General features: G+C 32.8%; 1 protein-coding gene across 3 annotated transcripts; it reads left to right on the plus strand.

Moving 5' to 3' along the window:
- The first annotated feature begins 734 nt into the window (after positions 1-734).
- LOC110991621 (transcriptional activator protein Pur-alpha) lies at positions 735-20,875 on the plus strand. 3 transcript variants are annotated; one of them, XM_022257063.2, is made up of 9 exons: positions 735-1,065; positions 7,977-8,024; positions 11,629-11,741; positions 17,041-17,205; positions 17,827-18,005; positions 18,689-18,812; positions 19,178-19,300; positions 19,617-19,670; positions 20,053-20,875. In XM_022257063.2, exons 1-9 carry the CDS (start codon positions 1,023-1,025, stop codon positions 20,086-20,088), a joined length of 885 nt encoding a protein of 294 aa, XP_022112755.1. In that variant the 5' UTR covers positions 735-1,022; the 3' UTR covers positions 20,089-20,875. The 3 variants fall into 3 exon arrangements, with proteins under 3 accessions (XP_022112755.1, XP_022112756.1, XP_022112757.1); XM_022257064.2 differs by having other exon boundaries at positions 18,689-18,794; XM_022257065.2 differs by lacking the exon at positions 735-1,065 and adding an exon at positions 1,085-1,457.
- Positions 20,876-21,372: the final 497 nt, after the last annotated feature.

Raw genomic sequence — 21,372 nt, forward strand, 5'->3', positions numbered from 1 at the left:
TTAAATATATAACTTTATCTGACGCTAAAACAATTACATTTTGTGCTTAAATTCTAACGTTTGTAAACATACAATAGCCATGGAATCGATGACATACACTATTCATTATGGTTAACCTTGTACATTATATAATTCTATGAGCACTAGCGTTTAAACAACTGTCCTGTATTATTATACGTTAGTTCCAATGTCATATTGTCATTGTTTTTGTTTTACAATTCCGAAAAAGTGGAGAAACAAGGAGATATACCTATCTACATTTTATTAAACTGTTATCGTGATAATTTGAAGAAAGCGCCATCTATATTTATAAAAGTATATTACAATGACAATCATCAGCAGCCGTCTGTGGACAAGTTACAATAAATTAGATTTGAAAATCTCTAACAATTAATTTTTGAACGAATCATGCTTGAATGAATGCTAATAAAAAAGATTTAGATATATTTTATGATTATTACATAAATACATTGTGCTACATAGAATCTTATAGAAAGTATGTAGGGGATAGAGCCCTGTGTTGGAGTAGATACTGTAACATTAATATGGTGAGACTAATCGGTAAGAGTAAGACAAATACTTAGTTAAATTACAAAAAGGTATTAATGTATTTTTATTTGAGCATTTTACGCTTGCAAAATATAGAAGTAGATATAAAATATCTACTTTATATTATCTATCTATGGTGTACTGTTTATGATTTTAACTATCATGACAACTGACACGATTACTCAAATGTCATTCTAATTAGTGCTCTTCACATTTTGGTATTTGGTTACGCTAGCGAAGTCTTTATGGGTCAAAATTAATTTTATTTACTGGTCAAGAATAATAACTTAAGTGATATAAATAGAAAAAAAGTGTGCTAAGAGAAAAGTACTTGGTATTTTGTTTAAATTTCTGAAATAAGTGTAACCATAAAGAAAGTGAAGTTTGATGGCCGAGCATCCATAGACAATTTCAGTTGTCCCAGAAGTTCGGAAAGATCGGCGGATTGCCTGTAGAATTCGTTGTGGATTGAGATGTCGGATATCGGCAGCGGTGACGAGGGGATTTCTAGTCAGAGTATGTATTTATTTACAATGGTATAGCGTCTATACGTATAATTTACCGCTGTCGAATTCGCGGACCGCGGGCTATATTTTCAGCTGTCGTACGTTTCTATAGCAAATATTTCATTGTTCCTGTTTCAAAATGGCGAATTTGTATCTGTAATAAGTCGAACGTTGAGGCCTCGAGGGGTTTCTGGTGCGGGATCGGTTAAGCGGCGGGCGACGGCAAAGCGACGGTCGCCCGGCTGACGACTTGTAAGCGCGGCGAGAGGTTGTCGACCTATCGATTTTTTGTCTGCGACCTCTTGTCGGCGGGCGGGCCGTTGACTGGTGTCGGCCAGGGTGGCTCCCGGGTCTGCGGAGGCGCCGAGCCACCGCTCTTCAAGTCAGCTGACATCATGGCAGGTCAGTGTTAACGTGGGTGCAGTATATCTTCATTATGACATCGCTCCTTTCTTTGTTTCTTTCATAAAAGAGTTAGATTTTTCTTAAATTTTCTTTGTTCAGTGGTGAGTGAAGTGTATTGTGAAAAAGTGAAAGTGTTCTTCATTAGGTAGTGCTAAATATTTGATCAATGAAGTGTGAACAAAGGATTGTGTCAGTTGTTACTAAGCTATATTGTGTAACTTCATAGGTGGTATATATAGTTAATTATTGATTTTTAGTGCTGTAGTTGTATTCACATCATCATGCCAGCTGATAGAGTATGCAGAAAATCTTAAACCTCAGTGAGCATTTTGGAAAAATATATTTAAAACTGTAAGTATTCAAGTGGTGTGAAAATTTCAAGATTTATCAGCATTAAAGCTTTTAATTATATTTTGTTTATTTCCTTACTTCTCCTGAATTTAACATACTACTTAGTCTAATGGATACTTGGTAAATTTATACTCATACCTTAATTTTAAAGTTAATTTAAAAAAAATTAATTTAAAAGTTAGATAAATAACTTGTAAAGTTAATTATTGGTCTAAACATGGCTACTAGTTTGTTTTATAGTAAAATATAAGATTTTATTATTCATGACATAACTATAAATTGTTATGTATATAATATTATTCCTATTTTACTAAAACGGAGTTGACATTTCATGTCTTTTAACCTGTTTCTTTATCATCTCTCATGATTTAATCTCAGATAACATAATGGTTAATATTGTTTAAATGTTTTAAGGCATTTATTTATTAATTCATAATATACATATTTATAAATTTGTGATTTTAAGACAATGTATATAAAGAATGATTAAATAAATACAATTAGCTCCCAGCTAAGTTTCAGTAAGCACACACAGACACAAAAGTTTCACTTTTATAATAGATTATTTTTATTAAGTAAACTTATTTAGTAGAAGAGGTTGTAATATACTTTTATTTAATATTTTTTATATACATAAACTTACTGTTTCAAAAGTTCAACTGTAAAAGAGGTTACCATAATCAATTAATTTTTAATTATTATAATTATATAAGACGCTGCTAATGTCTGGTCTCATTCTTTATAGTATCTTTTAACCAACCCCAGAACTATTAGAATAGTCATTCAATTATATGTATTACTTTGACCTTCACTGGTATTTGTGTCAAGTTCCGAGATCCTTCTTTGACAGACAATCTTTAATGATAAGCTCCTGTATTCTCAGTTCCATCTTATTCTTATTTTAATTTGCCTTATTAGTAATAATAACACATAGAAGTAAACATACGAGAGTGTGAGTGGCAGCTATTTAGCTTAAACATATCTGTGGCAAATTTATTATCTTAATGAATTACGCGAAGTAACCCAATTTTTTTTTTGGTGTTGTTACTCATCTATAATAACACTTCTTATTTTAGTTTTGTTGGCCATTAGAATCAATTTTTTAATAATTGATTTGGTACAATGTCCTCCAAAATTTGTTACCACTTACTGACCTTCATTTTCGAAATGCAAAATTATTAGCTTGTATTTATTGCTACAATTATTTTTTGATGATGATCATGAACATGATCTCCTAGATTATAATAGTAAGACTCCCTTAAATTTATTTCAGTTCCTATTTATTTAATAATAATTCTGTTTAGCCATTCAATAATAGTTTTTTTATTGAGCAAGACATTGTGAGAAGATTTCGCATATTGCCAATTTATTTCGTATATTGCCAATTTATTTCGTATATTCCTTGCGTCATGGCTTTTTTTACCTTGAGATCTACCATCACTTGAAAACGGTTCGGCATGATTTCGTAAGTTTTTTGTACTAATTTGATTGCTTAAAAATTTTATAATAATCTATTGCTTAAGAGTTTTAATGGACTTTATCATTATAGTCTATCCTAAAGTAAGCTTCACCCACTTCAAAAAAGAAGCGTATTTATTACTCTAATGTCTCCGTTTTTCCGGACATTTTCAAAGAACGTGTGCTTTAGAAAACCAGGCATATACCTGAGTTTTCTCTTCGACTTCGCATTCTTTCTTGTTTACTTCATAGGTATTTGAAGTTGGATTAATTTTTAGAAATTGGTATTATCATTCGGAAATAAAATTATTCCAAAATATTATTTAAAAAATATTCTTATTTTCTAAAATATTTGGTAGTTAGAATAATGCCTGAATTGCTTGAACAAAGAATGCTAATGGATTTTAGTGATTTCGAATTTTTATGTTCAATTACGGTTGTGTAATAAAATTATGAATTATAAACAAAAAAATAATAATAATATTATCACCTATTGAGTGTAAAAAAAGAAGTAAAGATGTCACTGTTTTTTTGCATTCTGTATAAGGCAATTTGTGTCTAAAGACCGTTATAATAGTAGCGTTTTTGATATCACATTGTTCTGTAAAGCTTTTAATAATAAATGGTTGTTTAGATCTGAAAGAGATCTAATGGCGCCATAGAAAAGTTTATTAAGGTTCTTTGCGTATACAATTTTTTTTTCCAATTGTAGAGTTCACAAAAACGAATGCGACTTATTTATTAAGTTTACGACATCATACTTAGTACTAAATCTACGGATTATTTTACAAAGTCTTCCACATAAGTTTTACAAAAAATATAAATAGACATTAAAACATATTATAAACGATAAAATAAGCACAGAAAAAAATTACCAGATTTTTTTGGTAAAGCAGAAAAAGAAATCGTCAACAAAATAGCGAATAAGGTTAGAGAAATGCACCAAACAATGCTGTCTCTAAAACCGATCAGCCCACCACCGAATATATCCAGCTCCGGATAAGCTATGTTGAATACGTTAGAATTGCGAAGAATTCGAACGAGAGGTGCCTGAACTCCTAAGTTGGTTTGGCAGAAGAAATTTTGAAAATTTCTTTACCTACTAAGTAATATTATATTGAATTAATTTTCTACATTACTAATAAATAGTTTAAACTAAGGTAATGTTCATTAATAGTCTTAGTGTTTTATAATGTTAAGAAACTATTGTGTCTCTCCACTAGGTTTTTTTAACTCAAAAGTTTAGTAATTTTTAGGCATTTCTTTCCTGTTGTACCAAGAAGTTTCTTGCCTCACATTTGCACATTGCATTCACATGGCTATGTAGTCTGTTTAAGTGAGCTTTTCGTCGTACTTAGAACTGTATCCACATTAAGATCCTTGTGGACACTTTCATTTTAAAATACCATATACCATGGTGCGTTGACAATGTCTCGAAGAACTTTGTTCTGAAACCTTTGTCTTCACTGTCAAGATACAATAATAATGTTTAATCACAGTACGGCGTATATACTGATGTAAATTGCCTTAAATTACTTGCATGGTTTAATTTTAATTGCCCCTTGTAGTATTTCAAAGGCTTTTGGCAGCTATTTGATGCTCAAATTTGTGTATTTTAAAGCGGGTTACTTGACTAAGGGCCTGTTTCACAATGTCCGGGTAAGTTCCAAATAAGCTATTTATTACTTATTGGTAGGATAAACACTATTGTTGCGTTTCACGACTGCCAGATAGCGCTAATCGTCATGAAATGCCAAGTATCTTATTCGGAACTTTTATCTTTCGAATAATTTTTGTGTTGCATAGCTGTTTGGTACTCTATCCATACATTGTGTTGTTTGTATTTCTTAAGCAACGAAGTGTAAATAAATAAATAAATAAAATTGTAAAACAGGCCCTAAGTGTATTAAGTCTGGGTTAAATAGATATTTATCGTCCGGAAATACATCAATATATTAAAAATGCGGTCATTTCTAATCCAGTTCATTAAGGCCTTGACAATATTTAATTTTTAACCAACTGTGTGACGTCGTACGTTTTTACATATTAAAATTCATAATCCTTGTACATACCTTTTGTACGTTACGAATACCAACGGAAACAACTTCCTGTGCATTTAAATGCCGAAATGGCCGTCGTAATAGTCAATAGAACAAGTTGGCGAATGAAATCGGCCCCCTATTCGATGCGGAGCGCGATTTCTTAAGAAAAAATGGGTTTCACTTTTTTGTGCGTCTGGCCCGCGTCTGACTGGTAAAGCCATTGACCAGCCTTGAACCACTTATGTAACGATGCTAAGTAACGATTGGCCCAGCTTATAGGATTTTATATGACTTGAATATTAATTACAACTTGCGTGGTTACAATTGTCACGCCTGGTGGCCAGGTAGGCGTGTGTCGATTTCGTGTATTTAAATCGCCTAGTTTCTCTTCCTATATTAAAATTTCTTTGCTGGTACATATTTAAAAAAGACTTGTGAGCATGCAGCCTATAAAACAAAATGTGTTTTTAAATACACTTTTAATAATACTCGATAAGAGAATTTTGAAAAAATGTTTAATGTCTACTTACTTTCCTAGTCATATACATTGACGATTGGTTTACATGACTTATTACATGTAGCCACATTATTGCCTATAACCCTTGGGTGTGGCAGAGGGCGTTTACATGATCGGCCAACGTGTCCTATCTTAGGATGGGTACGGCCCAACCCACGTCAAATCTAAGTCCTCTGCTAGGATTGCTTTTACAGTTCTTTGTTTGCGAAGTCTTGGGTGAAAGATCCTTCAGGATGTGTTTTCAGTATACACTTGCGTTGCCGAAGGTATGAAACAACTCTTATTATTAAATAATTATAATATTAACGCACTTTTTAGTGCGATTCTTAGACGTATGATAAAAAATAGTCTGATAAATTGAATGATATATTCGTGGATTCCTGAAATCTATTCGTAAAACGGTTTGAGCTAATTCGGGCTTCCAGCCAAAAAAAAGGCGCAGCGCAACAGTCTAGGTAATGAAAATATCGTTTTTATCGTCTATAAAGGAAACGCTTATAATAAACCTAATTATCTAAGGTCAACGTACTGTGATAATAAAATTCGGCCACACCTAAAAGTGAGTGGGGTCTGATTAATTTGACAAGACAGTTGAGTTGTATTTTATATCTATTATAATATCTTCTAACTGCTCTCAGGCTTGTTTCATTCACCTGTTTATAGTTTTATTTCGTACATAAAAATACAATGTTAAGAAGATATGTCGCCTTTTTGAGGCGATACAAATTTCTCATATTTTTCTTCGTGTATTATTGTGTTTTGCCGACTCGGTTGTGTATTCCAAAAATGCAATTTATTTAATAAAACTTAAACAAATCCATCTCAGGCCGTTTAGTCTTGACTAAATGTCCCATGACGCATGATGGTGCAGTGTCCACTGTGAGCCTCCACGGTCTTTTGCGTTCGGTCGTTCCTCGGCTTTACTACACTCCCAAATCTTAACGGTTGGGCGTAGAATTCTAAAAAAACGAGTGTGCATATGACCAAACGACTGAAGTGAAACTTCTTTCGCTCCATCTGTATGTACATGTATGTACATATACATATATTAATTTTCTACAAACATTTAAATTTATTTCATATTTTCATTGGTAAATTGTTATTTTTGTATATATTTTTTATTTTTTAAATATAATTATGTATATAAATTATATACACAACAACGTATTTGGCTATGAGAAGAAGAGAGAAAGAAAATGTGTCTTTTGCTTATATCTTCCACTCAACTTCCGTTCGCCTTGCCCGATCACACATTTCGTAACGCTTACGTCACGCGTTCGCCAGCTTATTCCCCAAATCAAGCGTGCGTAAAAAAGTTTCACTTAAAATCACGGAATGAATAAATCGTAACCTAGAATTGTGACTTCTAAATTCTTAAAATAGGTTTTCGGGATTTAGGTGAACGTGACGTCTCAAGTTTTAGTGTTTGTATCGCTATCATAAAATGTATGAGATAAAACATACTGGGCTCGACGTTTTCATATAAAACAATGACTTCTTTAATGGTGTGAAGTTACTTCCTATGCAGAAGTAGTCTTAATTGAGCAATTATTATGGTAATAACAGATGGTCTGAAACATATATTGCTTAAGCAATAATACATAAATAAGCAATAATACATAAATAAGCACTAATACATAAATAGTACAAGAAACACCAAAAAACCAAGGACTTTGACCATTAAAGGCTTACGTAAGGCTTTAAGTCTGGAAGGCTTTTTTTTTTAAATTCCTTATACCTTCCTAAATACGTACCTAAAAAAAACCATCAATACAAAAAAGTAAGGAAAAACAATACAACAGAGAGAAAAAATATCGATCATTCGTACCTTTAGTTCTTGGGTATACCAGTAGAAATAACTTAGTTACCAAAATAACCACTGAAAAATATTTGAAAGTAAGGACTACCAAATTTTTTCCAGCATTTCACTGACTGCTTCTATAATGTCTATTATCAAGATACCTTACACTCCAGTATTGTTAACGTACAATACTGGAGTGTAAATACTTACGTATTGCACCTAAAGCCAGACTTTTTGAAGGACCTATATTAATTTCTATCTAATTGATAAACCTGGCCGATAGTTTTTAATTTTAAAGATGTCTTCTAGATATTATAATTATTTAAATGTTTGTTTATTTCTTTCAGAATATCATGGTCAAGGCATGGATGCAGGCGGGAACAACTTTGACTCCGGTAAGGATTTTTGTTCTCAACAATTTTTTTAAACATTAAATCAAATTATTGATTGGGAATTGAGAGTTTCATAAGTTGTGGCAGAATAAGAAATTTCACCCGAATCACCTTGATCGCCGTTCCACAGCTAAGCGTTTTAAGGCTGTTTTTTGTCGCCCCACCACTATGAGGAACCAGCTGCACACTGAAGTACTGAACCATTTTGACATAGGATCCGTCAATTAAAAAAGCGTACCAAATCTTAAAAAAAATCTTACGAGCCTTCTGGCATTGGGAGTGTCCATGGGCGTCCCCTTAACATCAGATGAGCCTCCTGCGTCCAGCATATCCAGCACCTGATTGCGCCCAGCATCTTAGACACACCTTAAATTAACTCATAATTTAGTTCCAAATAACTCAATAATTAATGAACCAAAATTTGACCGCAAGCGATGTTCTATCGCTTCAAGTAATTGATAAGACAGTCATCTAAATAACATATTATGGAAAACAAGAAATTAACAAATTAAAATAAGTCTGCAATTTAAATGTCTGAATAAGTTTAAGCAAAACATATTAAGAATGGAATGCAGCATTCTTCAATACCGGTTTATTTGTATTGGCTAGACAATCTTTTCTCATATCCTGAACGTGCCAGAAATAGGTCATGTAATTTCCTAACATAACGATTGTGTTGCCCCCCTGCTGACTAGGGTTGCCTCTTTTAAAATGACTTAACAGCATATTTTAGATCACCAATCAAAATGTCACTACACTACGATTTTAGTACAGCCTATCTCAGTAAATTGATTGTAAAACAACAGAGTTTTTTTAATCGAACCCGTAATGTAATACCTTTCGCGCGTTCAAACAAACTTCATATTAGTGTCGATAATTTTCTAATATTTTTACGATTACCATTTGACATTTGTTTACACCAATTTGTTTTCTATTTTACAATTATCCATTTTTAATTTAAGTCAAAAATATAACGTGATACGAATTGAATAAACGAATCTTGTAACGGTATTTCGCTGTTAACTAAGTCAAAAAATTTGATCTAAGAATGTGGCCAGTGGCAACCCTATTGGTCAGCTTTGTTGCTAAGCTGATTTACTGAGCGTTGGTCCTCACTTCGGTTACTAACGAAACGGTTTGAGTGTCTTTTTATTGTTAAGTCGACATCAATTTCAAAATAATATATTTTCTTAACTGTTCACACCAAAGTTATATACAATAACTGTTTCGCAAAACATTGTATACGGTAAATTATTTAATTTTTCTGGACAGATTTAAAAATTGTTTCACCGTTACGATGTTCATTATTATCCCCTAGTAACATTATTTAAATGAAATAAAAAAAACGTCCAACCTATTGAAAATAGAACAGTTACAATAAGTAATTACTTAAATTAATAATAAATATTTGTGGCCATGTTGCTCATGAGAAATATCACGGGAAAACCGGCAGGTCTGATTCCAAAAACAAACCAAAAAATCATTTATTAATGTAGGTAACACAATCTACACTTATGAACGACAATAAAGAAATATAAAGGGAGAGAGACAACCCGACGCTTGGACGCCACCACAAGCAACGATAGTCTTAGCAAACTTTCAATCTAAAGCCAAGATATAGGGAGTGGCAATTATTATTATGGAATGTAGTACAATAATTTCGATTATATTTTTATTTTGCTAAGCCGGAGGATATTTTTGTATAACTCAAGCGGGCAAGAACTGGAACTGGAAAGAACTCTCCGCCACTCAAAATCGCCAAACTTTGGCTTTTATTTAAATTTTTGCTTTTATATAAAAAAAAATCTTAAATTGCTTGAACTGAAGAAAATATATTATGGATTTGGAACATTTAATTGATGAATAGTCAAATGTATAACAAGTTGAGAATTTATTTAGAGTTAATTATCTAATTTCGCTTGGGAGTTTGGTGTAAAAATTTAATTAAATGTAATTTAAGGGTAGGTCGTACACTTAACGTAGCTAACCTAATATAACTGTAAAATTTATGAAAAACTGTCGGAAACCTTTCTAAATGTGCATATTTTTACATTATAAAAACGCTAAGTGTCACATTCGTCTGTTTATGACATATTGAATTTGACATACGCAGTTATACTTACATTACCGTCTTAATAAACGAACAATTAAACTAACAAAAAATTAACAACGATTATTGTACTGATACATTATAATTAATGATATTTGAAAATGTATTTTTATAATGTGATGATGTGGTAACATAAGAATTGATATGATTCGTAATTTAATATCTAACTTCTGTGTAAAAATTGCACGCCTATATGTGTGACAGAATACGCGAAGTTTGTATTGTACAACCATAATATATTTGTACCATATTCTTGCAAATGAATTCATATTATCCGTTGAGTTTTGCATCTGAATTCTGACCATTAGGGTATGATTCTGATTAAAACACTGAAGACAATGCGGGAGCTATGACTTCGGTATGTCAAAATGGTAATTAATTTTTGTTTTGCGCAAAATAAAAAGTGTCAGAATTTTTATTACTCCTGTTAGTATACAAATATAGTGTTATGAATACGTATGCAGGCCGCCATGTGTGACGGTACGTAATCGATCAGGTTTCTAATTATGACATAATAGTTATCTTTGAGAAACATGTATTTGGTTACCGAGGGTTTTTATTTATATTACAAGGGCAAACGGGCAGAAGGCTTATCTGACATTAAGTGATATCGCACATACAGTGACAGAAGCCTCGCAAGTGCGTTGCCGTTAGTTATAGCCTGTTGACGTCTGCTTGACAGATGCATGTTCCCTAAATTTCCAATACGATATTTATTTATTTAATTATTTATTACAGACATGGCTAAACTCACAATAAAATAGACTATAACATATACAGTACAAAATTAATTAAAATAACATAAAACATAGTTTATTCTAACCCCTAATACTCTCCAAGTATACCCTCAAATCAGAGTACACTGCCGCCATACGCTCACCAAATAGGTCACTCTCCGGTGATGAGTCGAGAAACCCATTTAGCATCGAGAGTAGTCGAGGAATGGGAGCTTGATGACGCTGGACAGTGCGAGCCGAACGCACAGCAAAGAGGTTATGCTTCCGGCAGCGGTAATAATTGTCCAGAACGTACAGTCTGATGATTTCCCCCATCTATAAGATCAAAGATCGATATAAGATCAAATGCCTTCTCTCATCTTCCTACCAGGTTATATCTCCACCTAGCTAGGCAGTCCCACGTTTCGACGACTGGCCTATCAGAAATTTTTGGCCCCATTTAAAACTAAAAATTCTAAAAACATTTATTCTCTTGGGTAACCTAATGTACACTTATGAACGACAATAAAGAAATACATATTAAATGCTTCTTATTTTATATTTACTGCCAGTTTTCAAATGAAGGGCGTAGAACGGATGAGAAGAACTGGCAATAAACTGGAATTGATTGGGCATGTTTGGGGACACATTTTAATCGGGTCTCAACATCTATATATTTTTAATGTATATTATTTAATATTGCGCTATACTTTAGTATCAAAAAAATTACACAGCTGCATCATTGAATAAAAATTGTAACGGTCTCACTCCATGGTTCCAGGTCAACAGCCACAGGAGCAGGAGTTGGCGACGAAAATGCTGCAGATCCAATCCAAACGATTCTATCTCGACGTGAAACAAAACCGGAGAGGGCGGTTCATCAAAGTTGCTGAGGTACGAACATTAAATGAATATACAATATTTGCATATTTAATTGTAATTTATTTAAATAATAAATAACTTGATTACAATTATTCCGTGGTACTTAAAACAATTTTTTTAAAGATAAAGAGGTACGTGTTACATCTATCGTCGTAACAAGTCGTATAAGACCTTAAGTATGCGTTAATGTGTGTGTAATAATACACACTGTATTTGAGTGTGGCCGAGATAGGCGTGCGCTGTGACTCTCTCGTTTATGGAACCTTGGAGACATGTCAATTTCGTAGTAAGAAATAAGTAAGTAAGTAAGAAAAGTAGTAAGAATCGACTAAAATATTTTTATGTGTTTGTGAGTTTATATTTATTAATAGCAATAATGACTTACCGACATACTACCTTAACATACTAACAAATTATATCCCCCTCAGTGAAGCGAAAGCTGTCATATATCTAGGTCAGAGAAGACGGTTAAGCATCATAAATTGGTGGCGGCTGTAGGAATCTGATAAAATAATATGAGAAAGAGTAAGAGGAAGAGTTGCAGATATAAGACCCAAATGTATAAATATACAATTTGGTTAGAAATTGATTACAATATTTTCTTCGAAATGGACTAAACATTTTCATAGATTTAGTGAAGCGTTCATGTGAATTCCGGTTTCCTTAATAGCTCGGATGTTGAAATTTGGGATAAAACGATAGATAATCTTACACGTGCCAGATTTAGTATCTTTTTATAGCTAACTGGGACTTCGTTCTTTTCGCAGTGAAAATCTGTATTTTTTTATTTATTTCCACTGAATTATTCTATTTAAATAGTTATTACTAATTTCATAGAACGAAGAATTATTATCCTTCATAAAAAACATATATATCGCACACCCAGATCAATACTGCACTAAGTCAAAAAATCCTCGAATCGACTTATTTATTTAGTAAAATAGGCATTTTTTTCCCGCACATACCACAAAGACAGCCATATCTTTATTTGCTAAAACAGCCAACAGATGTCATGCTAAGTCTCTTTTGGTGAATGAATAACTGCCTAGTCGTACCACGAATAAGAATCTAATTCCAGTTGCGACTTGTTCGTTTATAGAAGCAGCATATAGTGACGTTACGTAACAGTGAATTATTTTGTAATGGTTAAGTATTGTTGAATGAAGTAGAAAATTACTCCGAATTATTTAGATTTAATGCAGTGTTGGTGAATTTCCTGCTTCTGCTGTTTTGATAGTATTTCTAAATAATACTGTATTGGTGACGAGGGTATGTTATATTTTTTTAATTATTCAAAAATAGTACAGTGTTGTTTGATAAAGCTGAAAATTAGTTAAATAATGCACTATTGATGGTAAACCTGAATAATGTTATAATTTCTGGAAATAGAGCAATATATTATTTTTTAATACTCAGAATTACTACTTATTATCTAAACTAAAATAATACTTTTGAAAATTGGTTTTAGAATTTATTTTTAAGAAGATTTAACATATTTTTTGAGATAATGCAGTATTAGTGAATGAAATTGAATATTTTATGTTATTTGGCAGATGATGAAGGGTCGGGGTCTATTGTTGCTTGAAAAGGCATTGGAAGCAACGGCAACCGAGGCTGCGTCAACTACTTCACAAAGAAAAATGAAATTTGTGTTGAAAATGAAGCAAAAATTTAGATTCATCACCATCATCAATCGTGGTATCACCAGTTACATCATTAACTATCACGGTATCACCTGTTGCAGCATCAGCTCTCGAGGTATCATCTATTGTAGCTTCAAAAAAATCTTTGCCACCCGAAAAGAGTAATTAAAGAGATTTTATAGATGATTCGGATCGGAATGGATCCTACTTTTTCTATCCGAAAAATACAAAAATTCCGGCCACCTGTAATACCTAGACGGATATCTTCGTCTTCCTGCTCAAGTACCTCTTCAGACTCCAGCTCATCGTCATCAAGCTCTAGCAGCTCAAAGTGCTCATCTGACAATGAATCCAACAGACCAGGCCCATCGGCAGAAAATACCCGAAACCGAAGCGAAGCGCGGTGCAAGTGAGATCGGGAGTTGTGTCCTTGCATACATTGAGTTGATACTTGCAAAAAAGGATCCTAATATCATTATTAGGATCACATCATTGTGATGTCATATTCTATAGCGACAATTGCTTTCGGCAACAAAAAAGCAAATACTTACTATCTTTCTATGCTTACGCAGTTAACAACATGCTTAGAGTTAATTCCATAACACATAATTTTTTTATCCGCGGGCATTCTCAAAATAAAGGGGACAACGACCTCAGTGTAATAGAAAAACAGATTAAAAGATTCTTAAAATCTGTTCCTATTTATTGCCCACAGCAATATGCTACTTTAATTCGTACTGCGAAGCAAAACAGAAGAGCCGTATCATGTAAAAGAACTTTTACACAATAACTTTTATGACCTGAAAGCCCTTCAGGAATCTTGGGGCAATAATTTTAATGTGGATGAGGACAATAACCAAGTCAAGTGGATTAACATTCAGCAACTTCGCGTTGAAAAGCAATATCCTTTGAGTTTCTTCTATAAAACATCGTACAGTGAGACTAATTTTAAGAAAGTTTGTGTTCGAAGGCGCTACAAAGATCAAAACTTTTCTCCACGATTTCTTAAAGCATATACAGAAAAACAACCTCTGGCTGAAAACAAAAAGAAAGATATAACGGAATTAATTGAAAAATATATTATTCCTACTAATTATGTCAACTCAGTTACAAGACAGCATTGAATTTAGAGTAGCACAGCACTTACAGGAAACGTAATTTTCTTCATTGAATTGAAAATTTCATATCTAAGTATTCTGTGATTATTTTATTTTTTATAGAAAGTTTAAGGTAGTCAATAGATAATTATGAAAGTAAACTTGTGATGTTATATTAATTTTTGGTTTAAGATTGCTTTTTTTTAGCTTTGATCTATAGGTCACAAACGACCCCAAACATGTAAGACTGTTTTTCTTCATAACATAATATAGCTGATCACACTGTCACAGTGTATAACAAAAGTGCATGCTGATTTTCATGGATTCTATTGTTTTATTTACTGTTTTATGAATACATTCTTGAAATTGAAACAGATAATTCTTTGTTGAATATTTACGACCAAATATATTATGATAGGATTACACTGCATTATTTCAGAATCAATCAGTAAGAACGGAGTAAATAGAAATAATTTTTATTTTATTGGTTCAATAGTTTTACAACAGTGAATTAACTCGAAAAGTAAGGATTAAACACTTTATGTGAGTTTTTTACAGTAATTAACTAATGTCATATTGATTAGCATTTGATTATTCACACAATATTTAAAAAATCTTAGTAATAACTTTACATCTATGATACAACAGTTTTTAGTCGATACCCAAAAAAGTTATATTTTGACTTAGTGCAGTATTGATCTGGGTGTGCGATATAATACCTTAATCTTATCACTAACAATATAGCAAGCAACTCTTGTCAACTCAGCCAGCACACAAACAAATATGTCTACCTCAATATAAATTTTGTTAATTATGTGGAATAAATAAATTAAAAAATCTTATAAATAGTAATAAGCATTTACGATGCTAGTTTCAGTATATTGGGAATGAAGATCATAGTAAGACACAGTACTTATCCACGTCTGAAATGTGGTTACCAAGGAAAATCTGGAGCTTACAATCTGTTTCCACGGGTTTCTGGCCAGTGCCTCTCTTATAACAGTTTTGAAGACAATCAGTCTCACTTGATCGGTCCATCTGGTTAAAGATCTCACATGAATTTATATTTGTTTTATCGCGAATTCAACTATAGCTAGATGACTATTATTCTGTGGTATTGTTGATATATGCTAGTAGTGTTCAGTTAATGTTACTAAGATTATTGAATTTTCTCTTTTTTAAGACGACTGGTAGATTTTCTCTATATCTGTGCAGGACTAACGACTCTTATTAAATTGAAATATAATTTACAATAATTACAATAGCTGTTACTTCGGACATGTATCTTAATCATTTGATATCATTATTGTTGTGTAATATTTTCAAAGAGAAAGTGATGAAATTTTTAAAGGCAAAGTGTCTATACCATGGGACAGTATTGAGGCCGTAAGTTTTAGAACAATTAAACAAATCTTATATACATTATGATACTGTACTATATATGGACATATAATATATGGCCGATTGTGCGGTTTTGTTATAATTAAGAAATCCATACCACTTACATATGTCATTTGATGTCGGTAAGTGACAAAGATGAGATAGTCCTTGCGAGTAGATAAGATATTTCTGATATTCCCAGCAAACGATTATGATAATATTGTGATTATCTGTATACATTTTTAGTCCAATAGAGGCCAAAGTCCCATGTCTCATAAGTACATAGATTTTTACGTTTTGTTATACATTTTATAGTATGTTTGAATCATTCATGTTAATGTACATTTCGATTTTAGAGCAAGCCAATCAAGAATTTTCTTTTTTTTTTGTCATCGTTAACAGAATTGAGATTAAGTCGCTCGTATGGTGAAAATAAATATGGTGTTTAAACCGGTATGATTTAGGCCCAACAATTCAACTTTTTGGATTTGATAAAAAATTTTTGGATTGAAAAAAAAAATACGTTTATTTTGGAACACAAGATTATCTAGGTATCACTTATTCCACGTCAATCAATTCGAACCTGTAGTAACCATCCCTACTCATCGGCAAAGAAGACAGAGGGTGTAGGCCGAGAGAAAAAGCCGGCGTAAAAAACTCTCGGTACTCTTTTAAAAAAGCAAATCATCAAACAATATTTAAAACAAATATATCAAATTAATTAGAGGTAGCCTGCCCAGCATTAGTCCCAGGCCCTTTTATCAACTAGATAATCAATAACTTTATAGTAAGCCTTTTTACACAGCTTTTCTTTAATATATGAACCTACGATCTTAGGGATGCGAGTCGCACCCTGGAGGCACTAGGCTAACACTGCTCTTGGTGTATAAAACATATACATAGTTATACATTGTCCTATTAATAAGTAATTAAATCTTTGTTGCTTACAAAAAATCTGAGGCTTAAAATGATTAGGAAGGCAAAGGCCTTATCCCTAAGATATCGGGCCATAGTAAAGAAACAAAAATCTATGTATAGTCTATGGGAAATACACAAACATAGTAGTTATTGTATGTATTATAACGAGTAACGGTAGAATACAATTACTAAACTAAAATATCATTATTTGAATAACAATGAATGAAAAGCCAAAATATAATTGAAGGAGAACTAAAAAAATCTTTTTTCCAGATCGGTGCAGATGGTCGTCGTAGCCAGATATTCCTGGCGATGTCCACAGCTGCTGAGTTCCGCGACCACCTCTCGAGCTTCAGTGACTATTACTCGTCCCTTGGCCCGCCTAATCCTGAAAATGTGCCTGATGATGGGAAACTCAAGTCTGAGATGATGTTAAAGGTATGTTTTTGGTTGTTGGTCAACTGATTTAATGTTTCCGTTTACCATTACATATAAGGTAATTTTGATGATTGACTACTGCCAGGATAAAGGTTGTTTTCTGTCTATTATCTTAGAGGTTTATTTATTTACAGCATACATGGACCAAATATACATACATTATACAAATAAAATTGATTTATAAATTACCATAATAAAATTTCTGCAAGAAAATCTTCTGCTATTAATCAAAAGTTTGGATGGGTACCAAGTACCTATCTCTATAAAGATATCACTATTTTTGTAACCATTTTTTTGAATTGGAGTTGACAATATCGACGATTGCTACCTAAATTAAATTGTTTCACTTTAACTTCTGCTTTATAAGGGTAGAGGGCGCCAAATAAGCATTAATAATAATAAAAGTCTTTATTCATTTTGAGCACATCTTTCTTTTCATAGTGTAAGATTAGCATTTTGTATAATATTTCTGAGATATTTACATTTTTTTTGCAATCCAGCGAGGAATATGTTTAAATCAAGTTAAATATGTTTAAATCAATCAACACGGACAATACACATGTGTTAAATGTTTGTTAAGTATTTCGTATTTAAGGCTTATTAGGTTAAAATAATTTCCAGGACAACAGAAGATACTATCTAGACCTTAAAGAGAACTCTCGCGGGCGTTTCCTACGCGTTTCTCAGACGATCACGCGCGGTGGACCGCGCAGTCAGATCGCGTTGCCCGCTCAGGGAATGATTGAGTTTCGTGATGCTTTGACTGATTTATTGGATGATTTTGGCACTGATGATGGGGGGTAAGTTCATATAAAGAGCCGAGTAAAAAAGTTAGTCATGGGCGTGAAATTGTAATTATGGTACTATACCTAAATACATTTTTATAGAAACTAAAATATAGTTTTAATTTTGCAATGACATATATAGATTATCTTAGCTCATTAACAATTAAAATCTTTATCATGTTAAGAAGAAGAACTGAAGACAAATGTTCTTCATTATATTTCAGTACAGCTGTAACTTCTATTAAAATCTAACCATTTAAATTTAAAGAAATTATTAAAAACCTATTTTATTAATGGCATATATTAATTACCAGGAATATAATGGTAAATAGTAGCAAGTAATAACGAAAAGCTTTAATATTTTAATTCAATTTAAATGTCAGTAATCAACATAATGTATTATCCTTTCTTTCAATTAGTTCATGAAAAAAGGGGTTCCTTTTGATGAACACGTATATTGGTATTTTTTTTCTACACATACACCATTTACTGCATTAATAAAATTACGTTTAGAAAATTCCTTTATCAAAATAAAAATGTAGCTAAGCTCAAAAGTCGAAGATGGTTGGACAAATTTGAGTTTAGGAAGGTTATATTGAGAGAAAAAATTGAAAAAAAAAATTGATTTACTGCGGGGCAGCTGGAACTTAATTTCCTGTATTATGTATTATATTAATGTATTTGGAAATAATGTTTAGGTACAAAGGCGAGCTCCCCGAAGGGCGCCACCTCCGCGTCGACAACAAGAATTTCTACTTCGACATCGGACAGAACAATCGCGGGATATACATGAAAGTCAGCGAGGTTGTACCTTCGTTGCAAGTAATTCCTAACACAATACGGTTTTACTAACATTTTTCTATTGATTTTGGTGTTGTATATTTTGTTCACATACTTAAAGATTTGGTATTTTTTAATTTTCAATAGATTTTTTCCTTTTTATTGAAGTGAAGTCTTGATGAGACGACGTTAGAATATAGAAAAGATTACGTGTAATAATATATAAACTGCCTACATAAATACTTGTTGTCTATCTATTTAATGTGAATTAGAGAAATGCTTAAAATATGGTTTTAAAAATTTTTAGAAAATTATAGTTCTGCTGCTAACTTTAATAAGTGTTTATTTTTTAGTTTTAAGGAACTTAAAAATCTCGAATCTTTTTTTAAGAAAATTCCATATTTCAGGTGAAAAGCAATTTCCGTACAGCGATCACGGTGCCAGAGAAGTGTTGGTCTCGTTTCCGGGACATAATGGCCGAATACTGTGATAAGATGGGACGTGCGCAGATGTCCCCGCCTACGCACCAGGTATGGGGCTTAAAAAAATGTTTTATTTGGAAAATGTGACTAGAACGAATTCGCCTTCCTTACAGGGTTTTTAAGAGGTAGAAGGATTTTTCTTTTTATTTCTTTGTACAGAGGTATTTAGAGTTTCGGTAAGAATCGTCAACTCGCACTTGGCCAGGAGTAGGACTTTCATTTCTTTCAACTGGCATCATGATTCAGTTAATACATTACATGAAAACTTTTTGATTGATAAAAACATGAATTTAATACATGGCTGTGCTGTGCTGCCTCAATGACATTCGCTTATACCAGTTATTTTATATAAAAAAAATTTCAGGGCGGCAGCGGTTCTGGAGGTAGAGCCGGCAGTGCGCAGCCTGCACGGGAAATGGTAAATATGCGTAACTGAGTTTTCGTTTTGGTCGGCTTGATACGTAGACGTATATACTTATACGTATCATTGTAAGAATTTTGATCTAATTCAATTTGAGATACTATCCGTTCATACTCTGATCGTCCAACGGAAAGAGAATTGAGGGTCTGAGGTCGCTGCAATGACATGTCAGTCATTACATTTCTATAGTTACCAACGTCATACTTAATATAAAAAATTAAAAGTTTTTTTAACTCCGGTTCTCTTTCCAAAGACTCTAATTTAATTAATCCATGTTATTTTAGCCTTGTGTGTGTATTTATTGATCCTCCAACGGATTGGTATACGTTTGGGTCACGTGGCTGCACTCAATTTTGAAATAGGAACACTTTAATTCCAGGACACATTTGGCGGAAACGGCGCGAGTCGGATTTGATGCGATCACTTCGGCTACTTCCGGCCGTGAGCCCTGTACATACGCCCTTTAGAAATAAGATGATGTGATAAACTGTTTGAGCTTTATTACATTTCGTTTGATTCGGTTTCGCGTCGCGCGGCGTCCATCGGCTTACTGCTTTTAGGAAGGATTATTGACATGTTTTTACTTAAATACATCTTTCAACTGGTAAAAACTTATTAAATCTTGTTAGTATTTCTAATTTAAATCACTTTAGAACAGATGTTTGTACAATCTATTACTTATTAAATAGTAATTTTGAATACGAAAAGTTAAAATACTTAGAATTAAATTAATCCTTCTTAACAAGCAATATCTGATCTTCAAACTTTTGTTTTGGCAATAATTACAATTAAAAAACGTATGTAACTGGAAAGATGCACATGCTTCTGTACTAACCGGTTTTAAAACCGAAAAATCGCCGCAAACTAAAGCTAAGCTTTATATTCGTTCTAAACGATTTTTGTTGTAACGGAATTATAATTCCATCCACCATTCCTATATCTACATAACTCGTAACGGATCGTTTTTGTCAAATTTTTGAAATACTCGACAAGCTTCAAAACGATCCGTTTTGTTATTTATTTATGGGAAACGTCAATTTAGCCAGGGCAACGCTTGACCTACTTTGAAATCTGGCGTTAAATTTAACAGCCAAGTTAGTTTTAGGTGTATTTTCATTTATTTCATTTTGTCTGTGTACGTAGTATACCGACAGGAATGGTTGGGGGGTAATGTGTATTAATTGTGGTGTAAATCCGGTTCAGTTAATAAGAGATCTTCTAAATGTATATCGTCAAGTTTTCATACATTTAGAGACTGGGTTATATACATGGATGATTTTCGTTAGTTTGATAGCCTCTTCTAGCGTCTAGCCCGCGTTAAACGGGAACAGCTATTACAGTTCCTGTGTGTACACATTACCCCATTGAGTGGAGACATCGGGTGTTTACATGGCGAGTATTAAATCAGCCGCTCTGCCGTTTACCGCTTCTTTACTAAACGTATTACGTACACGTGCACGTTCTGTCATGATCATAGAAATATGAAATTTATCAATATCAAATACCTCTTATATTCTCTTTTAATTTCTATTATTTTTCATGTCATCTGCCATCGCATCATGTCTTTATTGGATATTTTCTTTGTTCCCATACATAACTATTTCTTACACATGCATACTTATTAAAAGCGATGAGCGGTCAGCGGTAGGGCGGCGGCACTCGTAAATAATATAAGTGACGCTGCTGTGATACTCGTAGT

Source organism: Pieris rapae, chromosome 18 (assembly GCF_905147795.1).
Source record: "Pieris rapae chromosome 18, ilPieRapa1.1, whole genome shotgun sequence".
NCBI classification, from domain to species: domain Eukaryota; kingdom Metazoa; phylum Arthropoda; class Insecta; order Lepidoptera; family Pieridae; genus Pieris; species Pieris rapae.

What these genes read in the sequence shown, in the direction of transcription:
- LOC110991621 (XM_022257063.2), top strand. Translation starts at nt 1,023, where the DNA reads ATGTCGGATATCGGCAGCGGTGACGAGGGGATTTCTAGTCAGA. An exon ending in AGGTTGTACCTTCGTTGCAA is followed by an intron (nt 18,813 to 19,177) that starts GTAATTCCTAAC and finishes TCCATATTTCAG; the next exon opens with GTGAAAAGCAATTTCCGTAC. An exon ending in TGTCCCCGCCTACGCACCAG is followed by an intron (nt 19,301 to 19,616) that starts GTATGGGGCTTA and finishes AAAAAATTTCAG; the next exon opens with GGCGGCAGCGGTTCTGGAGG.